The 13,951-nt window shown below is 41.3% G+C and overlaps 1 protein-coding gene across 1 annotated transcript; it reads right to left on the reverse strand.

Annotated features, from left to right (window-relative positions):
• Positions 1–201: 201 nt before the first annotated feature.
• On the reverse strand, positions 202–2,128 carry LOC138892551 (uncharacterized). Its single transcript, XM_070176284.1, has 3 exons — positions 2,087–2,128; positions 1,655–1,975; positions 202–1,275 (listed from the first exon to the last, which is right to left on the reverse strand). Exons 1-3 carry the CDS (start codon positions 2,126–2,128, stop codon positions 202–204), a joined length of 1,437 nt encoding a protein of 478 aa, XP_070032385.1.
• Positions 2,129–13,951: the final 11,823 nt, after the last annotated feature.

The following is a 13,951-nucleotide window of genomic DNA, read 5'->3' on the forward strand; positions in this document are numbered from 1 at the left end:
TTGATTGAGTGAGTGAGAGACTTCCCAATTCTTCCTTCTCCAAGAATGTATCCCTTTTTACCATTTCCAAAGGATACACTCCCTTCTTGAAGGGCTTTGAGTGAAAGGAAATCATTAGTGCTTCCAGTCATATGCTTCGAGCAACCACTATCCATGTACCATCTTTGGCTGCTTCCTTTCACTGCTCCCTGCACAAGAGAATCAAGGATTAGACTTAAGAACCCAAACAAGTTTGGGTCCCTTGTAATGAGAAAACGGGTGAATCAAAGTTCTTTTTGTCCAAGCAGGCAATACACGTTTGTTATATGAGGGAGCAGGTTTTTTTGCAATAGTTACTTTTTCAGCAAAAACTTTATTTTTCTGCTGGGACTGGAATCTAACTTTACATGTTTTCTTGACATGTCTAGTGTTACCACAGTGAGTGCAGAGCCAGTTATCAGGAACAGTAACGTACTTACTACGTGGGTTTTTAGGGTTTTTTTCTTTTTGGAACCCGATTCCATGCCTGTTCCCCCCACTGTTCGTATACATAGCAGTGATTACATCAGTGGACCACGTCCACTTAAGAGATTTTTCTAGGTCACTCTTTACTATGCCTAGATCTTCCTGAAGTTGTCTATTTTTCTCAAGCTCAGCACACATACTAGATTTCATTGATTTTAGCTCATTTTCAAGCCTAGGGTGTGCCTCACTTGCAACTTCCTTTCCTTTTTGAGTGTTCATAGGCCTACTTTCCCTTCTTAGTTCCTCAATGGTTTCCTTTAGGTCTACAACTAATACCAATAGGTCATCTTTCTCATGCTCTATGTTTGCAATTCTCTCAGTCAAAATATTCTTTTCCCTTTTTAAACTCTCAACGGTCTCTCTTAGATCAACCACAACCACCACTAGATCATCTCTCTCGTGTTTTATTTCTCCTAGTTTCGTGGTTAGCGCATTTTTATCATTAATGAGACTATGATAAGCATCAATTAAAATATTAGCCAAAGATATAAGCTTCTTTTGAGAATAGGATTTCAGATTTCTTTGAACATCCAGAAAGTTTACCTCATCTTCATCGTCATCTTCATCGTCATCTTCCTTATCCTCGTCTGATTTAGCCATTAGAGCAAATATGGAATCATATTCAGCTACTTCACTTTCTACTGCCATCATGAAGTTGTCACCTTGATCATCATCATCTCCAGATTCGCTGGAGGAGTCTCCCCATGCAGCAGGAGCTTGTTTTACAACATTGTCGGCGACATCTTTTCTCTTGAACCTTTTGTCAGGAACCTAGTTCCTTTTGACTGCTTTGTCTGTGTTGTGTTTGTACTGATCTTGCTTAAGGAGGGGGCAATACTTGATGAAATATCCTGGTTTCCCACACTTATGACATAGGTCATAGCCTCTTGGCTTGCTAGAGCTGCCCCTTTTTGGAATACCTCCATTTCTGCGAACCATTTTCTGAAATCTCTTTGTCAAGTAAGCCATGTTGGCATCCTCACCACTTGAGTCATTTTTGTCTGTCTTGAGGACCAGGTTCTTCTCCCTTTTGGGCTCTCATCTCTCATTGTCCTTCTTATTTTTCTTCATTTCATAAGTTTTCAGATTACCAATGAGTTTATTAATGGGTCAGCTTCTGCAAATCCTTTGCCTTTATGATGGCGTTTACCTTGCTTTCCCAGGAACTAGGTAATACACTAAGTATTTTCCTGACAAGTTTGTTCTTGGGAATGATTTCTCCCAGTGAATGAATCTCATTGATGATAGAGGTGAAGCGAGTGTGCATGTCCTGAATGGACTTGTCATCCTTTATTCTAAAGAGCTCATACACAGTTGTCAACATGTCGATCTCCGACTCCTTGACTTGAGTTGTCCCTTCGTGTGCTGTTTGAAGAGCTTCCCAGATCTCCTTAGCACTCTGACAAGCTAAGATATGGCTGTATTCATCTGGTCCGATGCCACAGACAAGAATCTTTTTTGCCCTGAAATTCTTCTCAATTGACTTTCTGTCAGCATCGTTGTACTATTTTCTCATTTTTGGGACTGTAGTTGTTCCCTCGTCAGCAGTTTTCATGGGAACAAAAGGTCCATCACAAATTACATCCCACAACTCTGAGTCCTCAGCCATGATAAAATCATACATTCTTATTTTTCACTAATCATAGAATTGGCCGTTGAATCTAGGTGGTCTGTATGTTGATTGTCCTTCCTCGAAGTTTGGTGGAGCAGCCATGATGAAGATCCTTTCTAGGTATTAACCTTTTAGAAAGAACCCGCTCTGATACCAATTGATAGAAACTAACGGTCCACCAAACTATGTAGAGAACCAGGTTCTCTATAAGTTCCCACAGAACGCACGCACGCACACAACAGTAAGTAAATGACACAATGGAATTTTACATGGAAAACTCCCAGCTCACGGGATTAAAAATCACGGCCTACCTTGTAGGATTTCAACTTCACTACTGAGCAAACTTTAGATTACAACCTATTGTAACCTAGGAATTAACCTCTCAATCCCTCACTAACTTGTAACAACTCTATTATAAGCCACTTTGTAATAACTCTACTACAAAGACTTACAACTCGACTAACTCTAGCCAAGACACAAACACAAGGCTTATGATTTTACAAAAATTTCCTACACAATGCTTCTAACTATGCTAAGTAGAAATTACAAGTAAAGTGCTTTAACAAAGGTGCAACACAACTAAGGACATGTAATGACTCAATACAGAAAACTGATCTTTCGTTATGTTATTCTTTGTTGTTGATGCCCTTGAAAATCACTTGCAAGATTGACACAAACTTGAGAGAATGCTTGATCGATTCTGAATGTGCAAGTGTTTTGTTTTTGCCTTTGCTTGATGTTAATAATTCATTTGTGACATCACTTGAATGATGCAAGCAAGTTAGATAAAGGGCATTCCCCATAAAGTTGACTGCTGCATTATTTTTGCACTGCTGCGTGTGCAGGCAACAACTTTACAGTTGTGAGGAGTTGACTTATACCGTCACCAAGGGAGCTGGTGGCCATCTGTTCCCTCTATTGTTCCTTTGACTCTGAAGAGTTGAACCACGTCCCCGACTTGAGACTTGTTGTTCTTTAAGTACTTGAAGATGTGTAACAGGTTCTTTATCTGGTTCTTATCATTAAGTTTGTTAGATCATCAAAACATAACAGGGATACATATAACCTATCAGTTTTTGATGCGTGTGTCGTTACAAAGATAAAGCCTTGCAAATTTTAAATGAAACATGTCCTCTCAGAATTAAAGGTTTTCTTAGTTCTGCATCATGCAAACACATCTCTGGACGAGGCGACACAAACCTGAAATAAATTAGTGTCTTCCATCTTGCTTTGACTATGGAGATCAAGGGCGGACCCACGTGCTATTAAGTGGGTTCAACTGAACCCGCTTCGTCAAAAAATTATACGGTATATATTGGTAATTGTAATTAAAAACATCAAAATACATCTATAGAGGATTTATTTGAACCCACTTGTTTCAAGTCATCTCCCTGTTGGGATGGTCATGAGGGTTTAAATATTACGTGAGGTCTTGTGTTCGATCCTAACTATTGCATCTCCCTACTTCAATTTTTCATTTTGTTCGCATTGGAACAGAGGATGTGCAACCAGCTTCCCAAATTAAATTGGACTTTGCATGTCAAATTATTGTCTTTTAAATTTAGTCTATTGCCTTCTATTTGTCATATTTTCTATTTCATTTCAAATTTCTTTACTTCGTTTTTTTTCAGCATGTGTCTTTACTTGAATTTAGTGAAAACCATTCTAAAGTTATTCTACTTCGAAAAAGTAAACCTCTCAACAAATTTATTTTGGTTATTAGTTTGTTATAAATCACTAAAACATGGAAGTACAGTTGTTGAAATTATTTATGACTTGTTAGTTTAATTTAATTTAGTTTATGTTGAAACCATTTATTTACTTTATATTATTTTTTTTGGTTTAGTGTTTGGCTCTCTTTCTTTAATTATTGGTATTTATTTTTTGTATATCTTTTTTTTCCGTCTGTTTGCAAATAACTACTTCTTATTTATAAAATACAAGAAGTTCTATAATTTGTTAAATATATTAGAGCTAATAAGTTTTTAAACTGGATAAATTGATTTCTTTTGTTAAAATCTGAAAATTTGTTAAATTTGTTAAGTTAAATTGATAAAAAGTTAAAAATAAAAATGAATAGGCTTTTATATCGTTTTTAATCTATGCCCAACTTTTTAAAAATGGTTGATCACCGACTTTAAAATGACTTTATTTTGAGATTGCGTTATGAACAAAAAGAACCAAAAAATAAAGAAAACAACAACCAAATCCTACTTGTCATACTCGACACCGCTTATACTATATGTTATTATCGTCTTTGACTGAACCCGCTTGTTCAAAATTCTGGGTCCGCCACTGATGGAGATATGTAAAAGACAAAAAATCAAAGCAATGAATGGAGAAGGAAGTGACAAAATTCGGGTTCTACTTTCTTAATTTAATTTATTATTTATTTATAAACTTTTTTCCTTTGTGATTTTTCTGAAATTTATTGTTATAAATATTAGGATATATAGATGACACTTGTGAGGGTTTTGAAATGCATGTTAATTTAGGGAATAACCTCTTGATAGGCTCATTATAATTATTTATTCCATGACAAATAAAATAAGTTTTTAAATTGGAATATAACTATGTTGCTTAAAGAGCATGTGGATTTGACTTTTAATTTATGTGATGATATGAAATACTTTATTTACAAGGATCATATCTAGACATGAAAATTATTTTACCATTTTGAGATCATAAAAAAATGATATTTATTTTGGTACTATTTTTACTCATTATAGAGTAACAATATTCTATAAAAGTAGTAGTACCTTTTTAAAAGAAATATGTGTTATAGCATTCAGTGGTTTAACTTAGACAATGAATCGTGTAGTGAGTTAAGTTTGATCCATACGCTTATGTAAAAGTCACTCGAAATAATCAAAATGTAAGGGTGTTTGACTTATGACTAAAAGTCAGTATTAGACTTAGTATTTAATAAACTTGAGATATAAAATTTATTTAAATTTTATATTTCTTCAATTCTTAGAAAAATTCTTGGTGAATATGTAATTATTTTGTGTTATTTTTTCCGTTGTTGGTACTAAGCAATAATATGAATGGCATGATAGAAACGGAGATGTTTTCTATCTTCCACGTTTGAAAGAATGGATTTGGGAAAATTTAATACCATATTAGGTATAACAATAACAACATACCCAGTATTATCCCACACCGTGAGGTCTGGGGAGGATAATGTATGCGCAGACCTTACCCCTACCTTGTGAGGACATATTAGGTATCTGTATACGGTCGAAATAGATTTCAGCCTTGGCGTGTCCGGTACGGTTCGAAGGGTGGTACATCGAATTAAAGTCCCGAAGGGAGCACGAACTAACCTAGAACCCGGGGAGGCCGGTCCGTGTTGAAATCGATATCATAAACAAACTCGAACAAGGATCGAACCATGACGCGGGTAGATCTATCATGCTGATAATCCAAAAACCAACATACATCAACCTGGAATCAATTCGAGGGCTCGAACCATTCTCGGGCTCAAACCAAGATCACAAGTTCGAGCCGAAATCAAGCTCGAACCAAAATCGAGGATTCTAAGCAAGATCGATCTCGCAGACAAAAGCCGTTGTAATCCCACTAGAGGGAATCTTGGCAGAAATTATGAAAAAACTAATTTATCATGGGTCTCCCACTGAATGTTTATTTTTATTATGCTTGGAGCCAAACCCCTTCACTATAAAAGGGCTTGGTTATCATTTCTGTAGAGGACATCTTTTTCTGAGATTTACATTATAATGAAAGTATTATTTCCTCTACAAGAAAGAGTGGTTATTCCAGTTTCTTAGATTGATTCTATTTGTTAAATCCTAAGGTTCACTATTCTTGATTGCTTTGTCTAGATTACATTCTCCCCAGTCTATATTCATATTTTATTTATCCTTGAATTTTGTATTAAGTTGTACCACATATCCTCGGAACTGCGTATAAATTCAACTCTATCCATTTTTCGGGTAAACAGTTTGGCGCCCACCGTGGGGCCGAGGAATAACAGTGGTCACTTATTTCCGAAAACATCTTCAATTCAGGGTCGACTACGAATAGCAACCGACCGAATGGCTTCACTGACCGATTACGAAGCCGGCCTTCAAGATAAAACCAACAACTTGGCACCACCCGAGGCTCGAATCCAAGTACCCGAGATTCGAGCCGAAATACCACTGGATGTCAATTCACAAATTGCTTTGGAAGCAAGCCAGCGTTCCGAACCAGAAAGAAACATTTAGGGCGGTGCTCGATCCATAGCCCAAGACACACAAAGCCTAGGATAAATCGAGGCAAGCTTACGCATGATATTCGAAATGTTGCAAGCCCAACAAGTAGCGATAGCTCAGCTACAGAGCCAAACTCATACACATAGCAGGCCGATTTCCAATCCACTTCGAGAAATCACCCCTAGAACAGAGCCTGCCATAGTGAAATCTAACGAGCAGGAATCAGGGACTACTCCCAGAATTACTAAATTGCTCGAAGAACTCACAAAACGAGTCAAAGCAAATGACAAGAGGGTGGAAACATACAATGCCAGGGTCGACCAAATCCCAGGGGCTCCACCAATGATAAAAGGGCTTGATTCGAAAAAATTCATACAAAAGCCTTTTCCGTCGAGTGCGGCACCGAAGCCAATCCCCAAAAAATTCCGTATGCCCGAAATTCCCAAATATAACGGTACGACCGATCCTAACGAACATGTCACCTCTTACACATGTGCCATAAAAGGCAACGATTTGGAAGACGATGAGATCGAATCCGTGCTGTTAAAAAAGTTTGGGGAGACCCTCTCGAAAGGAGCTATGATTTGGTACCACAATTTAACACCGAATTCCATCGATTCTTTTGCCATGTTAGCAGATTCGTTTGTAAAAGCGCATGCTGGTGCCATAAAGGTTGCAACGAGAAAATCAGACCTCTTCAAAGTAAAGCAAAGGCAGAGAGAAATGCTGAGGGAATTCGTATCCCGGTTTCAAATGGAACGCATGGAATTACCCCCGGTCATAGATGACTGGGCCGTACAATCTTTCACCCAAGGGTTGAACGAGCTAAGTTCGAAAGCATCACATCAGCTGAAATAAAATTTGATCGAGTATCCAGCGGTAACTTGGGCAGATATGCACAACCGATATCAATTGAAAATTAGGGTCGAGGATGATCAGTCGGGGGCCCCGTATGGACCTGTTCATCAGAACAAGACAGTTATTAATCAAAAGCAGATCGACAGAGAACAAAGGTCTAACAGAGACCGATATCGACCGTACGTCGTCGATCGAGTGAACAACAGTTCAACACGCAACGCAGTTCGGAACAATCAAAGAATTGATCGGGGACAAAATTCTCGGGGGCTTATGAGTAAGGGCGGCTTCGATAAATATGCTGAGCCTATAGAAGCACCTCGATTATCAGAATATAACTTCAGCGTTGGTGCATCCGCCCTCGTGTCGGCCATCGGATGCATCGAAGACACTAAATGGCCTCGACCAATGCAGACCGATCCTGCCCGAAGAAATCCCAATCAAACGTGCGAATATCATGGTACCCATGGCCACAGAACGGAAGATTGCAAGCAACTGAGAGAGGAAATAGCTCGCCTATTTAACAAAGGGCATCTTCGGGAGTTTCTGAGCGATAGGGCAAAGAGCCATTTTAGAAGTAGGGATTTCGGCAAGCAAAACGAGCAAGAAGAACCACAGCACATTATCCACATGATCATCGGCGGCATCGATACCCCCCGGGGACCAATGCTTAAACGCACTAAAATATCGATGTTGAGGGAAAAGCGATCTCGGACTCAAGATTACGCACCCATAGGGACTCTGTCCTTTGGTGATGAAGATGCAGAGGGGGTCATCCAACCTCACAACAACGCACTGGTAATATCCGTACTCGTAAATAAAACTAAAATTAAGCGTGTGTTGATCGATCCAGGTAGCTCGGCCAACATCATCCGATTGAAGGTAGTGGAGCAGCTCGGCCTGCAAGATCAAATCGTACCAGCAACTCTGGTCCTAAACGGGTTCAATATGGCATGCGAAACCACTAAAGGAGAGATAGTCTTACCAATAAACGTGGCCGGAACCGTCTAGGAAACAAAGTTTCACGTGATCGAAGGCGATATGAGGTATAACGCCCTTTTCGGAAGGCCATGGATCCACAACATGAGAGCTGTGCCTTCGACCCTACACCAGGTCCTCAAATTTCCGACGTCGGGAGATGTCAAAATGGTGTACGGAGAACAACCAGCCGCAAAAGAAATGTTCGCTGTCGACGAAGCCAAACCAGTGTCCTCACTTTCACCGATAAAAGGATCGGGCCCGGAAGGAGAACGGGACACCAAATAGCAATCACAAACATCGGCTTCAACCCAGCCAGACAACCAGGAAATCGAAGAGGATAGAGACCAAAGGGTCCCTCGATTTTTCGTAATTCCCGATGACTCCGACGCCACAAAATTGACGATCGAGGAGCTAGAGCAAGTCATATTGATCGAGCGCCGGCCTGACAGAAAGATATAACAGGGATCCCGCTGGACATAATGACGCATCAGCTAAGTTTGGACCCTAGGTTCAGACCGGTGAAGCAAAAAAGAAGACCCCAGTCCGACAGAAAGAACGTCTTCATAAAGGACGAGGTAACCAAACTTCTCAAAGTAGGGTCCATTCGGGAGGTAAAATATCCCGAATGGTTAGCCAACGTAGTTGTAGTCCCTAAAAAAGAGGACAAACTTAGAATGTGCGTGGACTATAAGGATTTGAACAAAGCATGCCCCAAAGATTCTTTTCCGTTGCCCAACATCGATCGCATGATCGATGCCACGGCCGGCCACGAGATCCTCACTTTTCTCGATGCCTATTTCGGGTATAATCAAATATAGATGAACCCGGAGGACCAGGAAAAAACCTCATTTGTCACCAAATATGGAACGTATTGTTATAATGTGATGTCCTTCGGGCTAAAAAATGCAGGGGCCACTTACCAATGCCTAGTGAATAAAATGTTCGAAGAACAAATAGGAAAATCAATGGAAGTTTATATTGATGACATGTTGGTCAACTCCCTGCGCACAGAGGACCATTTAATTCATTTGCAGGAAACGTTCGAGATTCTGAGGAAATACAAAATGAAGCTCAACTCCGAAAAATGTGCCTTCGGGGTCGGTTCGAGCAAGTTCCTCGGCTTCATGGTATCACATCGGGGAATAGAGATTAACCCCGATAAAATCAAGGCCGTTGAAGACATCACCGTCGTAGACAGCATGAAGGACGTACAAAGACTAACGGGTCGGATCGCCGCCTTAAGCCGGTTCATCTCGAGATCGTCTGATCGAAGTCATAAATTCTTTTCTCTACTCAAAAAGAAGAATGATTTTTCTTGGACCCCGGAGTGCCAACAAGCATTAGAAGGACTAAAGCGATATCTATCAAGCGCACCACTACTTCACACTCCAAAAACGGACGAGAAACTTTGTTTGTACTTGGTAGTATCAGAAGTCGCCGTAAGCGGTGTCCTAGTTTGAGAGGAACAAGATACGCAATTCCCCGTTTATTATACGAGTCGAACCTTAGGAGAGGTAGAAACTAGATATTCACTCCTAGAAAGGTTGGCACTTGCACTGATAAGCGCCTCGAGGAAGTTAAGGCCATACTTCCAGTGTCATCCCATATGCGTACTGTCCACTTACCCGCTTCGTAATATTTTGCACAAACCCCAGTTATTAGGCCGACTGGCTAAATGGGCCGTCGAACTCAGTGGGTACGATATCGAATATCAACCCCGCACGGCCATCAAGTCTCAACTCTTAGCAGACTTCGTGGCCGATTTCACACCGGCCCTCGTACCCGAAGTCGAAAAAGAACTGTTGAAATCAGGTACATCATCGGGGGTATGGATCCTTTTTATGGACGGGGCTTCGAACGTAAAGGGGTCCGGGCTGGGCATAGTTTTGAAACCACCCACGGGTGGCATTATTAGGCAATCTATTAAAACTATCAGGTTGACTAACAACGAGGCCGAGTATGAAGCCATGATTGCAGGTCTCGAGCTAGCTAGAAATTTGGGAGCAGAAATCATTGAAGCCAACTGCGATTCCTTGCTGGTGGTGAGTCAAGTAAACAAAACTTTCGAAGTTCGAGAAGGTAGAATGCAGAGGTATTTAGATAAACTGCTTATCACTTTGCGCCATTTCAAGCAATGGACTTTACGGCATGTGCCACGGGAACAGAATAATGAGGCCGATGCACTGGCGAATTTTTGGGGTCGTCGGTCGAGGTAGATGACACGGGCTCGGGGAATGTTGTTCAACTTTCAAGATCGGTAATCGAAGAAGGACACGCCGAAATAAATTCTACAAGCTTAACCTGGGATTGGAGAAACAAGTATATCGAATATTTGAAAAACGAAAAACTCCCATTGGACCCTAAAGATTCCAGAACCCTACGGACCAAAGCTGCTCGATTCACTCTGGCTTCAGATGGAACACTGTATCGAAGAACGTTCGATGGACCGTTGGCGGTATGCTTGGGTCCGGGGGATGTCGATTACATCCTACGGGAAGTGCATGAGGGTACTTGCGGGAATCACTCTGGAACCGACACATTAGTCTAAAAAATAATCAGAGCAGGGTATTATTGGATCGATATGGGCAAAGATACGAAGGAATTTATTTGTAAATGCGATAAATGTCAAAGGTTCGCACCAATGATCCACCAGCCCGGAGAACAACTCCATTCGGTCCTATCCCCATGGCCTTTCATGAAATGGGGAATGGATATCGTCGGCCCTCTGCCATCGACCCCAGGTAAAGCCAAATTCATTTTTTTTATGACTGACTATTTTTCTAAATGGGTTGAAGCGCAGGCGTTCGAGAAAATAAGGGAGAAAGAAGTTATAGACTTTATTTTGGGATCATATCATATGCCGGTTCAGGATTCCCGCCGAAATAGTATGTGACAATGGAAAGCAATTCATTGGCGGCAAAGTAACAAGATTCCTCGAAGACCACAAGATAAGAAGGATACTGTCAACACCATACCACCCAGTGGGAATGGGCAGGCCGAATCAACAAATAAAACTGTCATTCAAAACTTAAAGAAGAGGTTGAACGACGCTAAAGGGAGATGGAGAGAAATCCTACTCGAAGTCCTTTGGGCATATCGGACAACATCAAAATCCAGTACGGGGGCGACCCCGTTCTCCTTAGTATATGGATCCGAAGCATTGATACCAGTCGAGCTTGGTGAACCCAGTGCCAGATTTCGATTCTCGATGGAAAAATCAAATAACGAGGCTATGAAAACAAGCCTCGAACTATCAGACGAAAGGAGAGAAGCTGCCCTCGTCCGAATGGCCGTCCAGAAGTAGCGAATCAAAAGATATTATAATCGAAGAACCAAGCTCCGCCATTTCAAGCCTGGGGATTTAGTATTGAGAAAAATTACCACCAGTACCTAAAATCCGAATGAAGGGAAGCTAGGACCGAATTGGGAAGGACCATATCAGGTACTCGAGGACATCAGAAAAGGGTCGTACAGGATCGACGTTATAAACGGCAAACAGTTATCAAGCAACTGGAATGTATCACATCTAAAACGATACTACTGTTAAGGTACAACCTCTCCATATTCATTTATATCTCGAGACTGACCCCTGCAGAAGTCCGAACAAGGGACGGATCTCTCGCCAGAAAGCACGCATTGCACTCTTTTTCCCTTAGACCAGTTTTATCCCAAATGGGTTTTTCGGCAAGGTTTTTAATGAGGCAACCACTGGTCGTGCAGCATTTATAACAATATCCGAGGTCCCGTAAGAGAGTTATTTCACAGCAACAGGGTCCCGATAGGAAAACTATAAAGAGCCAAATGGTCGAAGCGAGCCATGCTCATATAGGTTGGCCCGAACCCAGGCGTGTAATAACGTGCGAAGAATTAAAATATAATTCGATCATTAAGCCTATGGGCTATTTTTTATTTCGAGTTCGAGCAAACACTCACTCGACCAAATAGCCTACGGGCTACATTAATTCGAGTTCGAATCATTCACTCGACCAAGCCTACAGGCTATTTTTTTATTTCGAGTTCGAGTAAATACTCACTCGACCAAATAGCCTACGGGCTATATTAATTCGAGTTCGAATCATTCACTCGACCAAGCCTACAGGCTATTTTTTATTTCGAGTTCGAGCAAACACTCACTCGACCAAATAGTCTACGGGCTACATTAATTCGAGTTCAAATCATTCACTCGACCAAGCTTACGGACTATTTTTTATTTCGAGTTCGAGCAAACACTCACTCGACCAAATAGCCTACAGGCTACATTAATTCGAGTTCGAATCATTCACTCGACCAAGCCTACGAGCTATTTTTTATTTTGAGTTCGAGCAAATACCCACTCGACCAAATAGCCTACGGGCTACATTAATTCGAGTTCGAATCATTCACTCAACCAAGCCTACGGGCTATTTTTTATTTCGAGTTCGAGCAAACACTCACTCGACCAAATAGCCGTAGGCTACATTAATTCGAGTTCGAATCATTCACTCGACCAAGCCTACGGGCTATTTTTTATTTCGAGTTCGAGCAAACACTCACTCGACCAAATAGCCTACGGGCTACATTAATTCGAGTTCGAATCATTCACTCGACCAAGCCTACGGGCTATTTTTTATTTCGAGTTCGAGCAAACACTCACTCGACCAAATAGCCTACGGGCTACATTAATTCGAGTTCGAATCATTCACTCGACCGAGCCTACGGGCTATTTTTTGAGTGCGAGCAAACACTCACTCGATCATTAAGCCTACGGGCTATATTAATCCGAGTTCGAATCATTCACTCGACCAAGCCTACGAGCTACATTAATTCGAGTGCGAGCAAGCACTCGCTCGACCGTTACGCCCACAGGCTATGTTTTCTTTAACAGATCGAGGTGCGTCTCGGTTATCGAACACATGTACCTCGATACCGGCTCACATCGGCCAGGGACCGATGAACCTTTATCAACTTTAAAATCTGAAGTAAGGACGCACGCACCGGGGACACACTCTTCAGGCCATAGTTCTGCCGGTGTCTCATCGGCGACACACTGTGAAGATGAAGCCTTCTCTTTCTGAGGAACGGTTTACGATGTTTTCACCATTTTTGAATTCAAAGGTAAGGAGTAGAAGAAAGTGATAGAGATTTGGTAGAATTGAAGAGGGTTTCTTTCGGAAAGAAATCACAGCTTTTTTGGTAAGTTGGGGAGTATAAAAGAAATTGAGAAATTTTAGAAGATAGAAGATGTAAAAATGATAAAAGATAAAGGTGAGAGTTATTTATAGGTTCAAGCGACGGCGGTTCATTATCAGCAGTGGCCGACCACTGCCTGACATGCATTAAATGCCTTGAAAGATTAAACCGACGGGACAACTACCATATGCGTCATGGTCGAACCTGATGGAAACGACAAGATATAATCCGATCGAGCTGTTGAAAATCGTATCGTTTCTCGCCATATTTCTTTCTGAGAAACGAGGGGACTATCTGTATATGGTCGAAATAGATTTAAGCCTTGGCGTGTCCGGTACGGTTCGAAGGGTGGTACATCGAAGTAAGGTCCCGAAGGGAGCACGAACTAACCTAGAACCCGGGGAGGCCGGTCCGTGTTGAGATCGATATCATAATCAAACTCGAACAAGGATCGAACCATGATGCGGGTAGATCTATCGTGCTGATAATCCAAAAATCAACCTACATCGACCTGGAATCAATTCGAGGGCTTGAACCATTCTCGGGCTCAAACCAAGATCATAAGTTCGAGCCGAAATCAAGCTCGAACCAAAATCGAGGATTCTAAGCAAGA

This window comes from Nicotiana tomentosiformis, chromosome 5 (genome assembly GCF_000390325.3).
Source record: "Nicotiana tomentosiformis chromosome 5, ASM39032v3, whole genome shotgun sequence".
Lineage (NCBI taxonomy): Eukaryota > Viridiplantae > Streptophyta > Magnoliopsida > Solanales > Solanaceae > Nicotiana > Nicotiana tomentosiformis.

What these genes read in the sequence shown, in the direction of transcription:
- LOC138892551 (XM_070176284.1), bottom strand. Translation starts at nt 2,128, where the DNA reads ATGTATGATTTTATCATGGCTGAGGACTCAGAGTTGTGGGAT. An exon ending in AGGACTCAGAGTTGTGGGAT is followed by an intron (nt 1,976 to 2,086) that starts GTAATTTGTGAT and finishes TCAATTGAGAAG; the next exon opens with AATTTCAGGGCAAAAAAGAT. An exon ending in CTAGTTCCTGGGAAAGCAAG is followed by an intron (nt 1,276 to 1,654) that starts GTAAACGCCATC and finishes AAAAGGAACTAG; the next exon opens with GTTCCTGACAAAAGGTTCAA.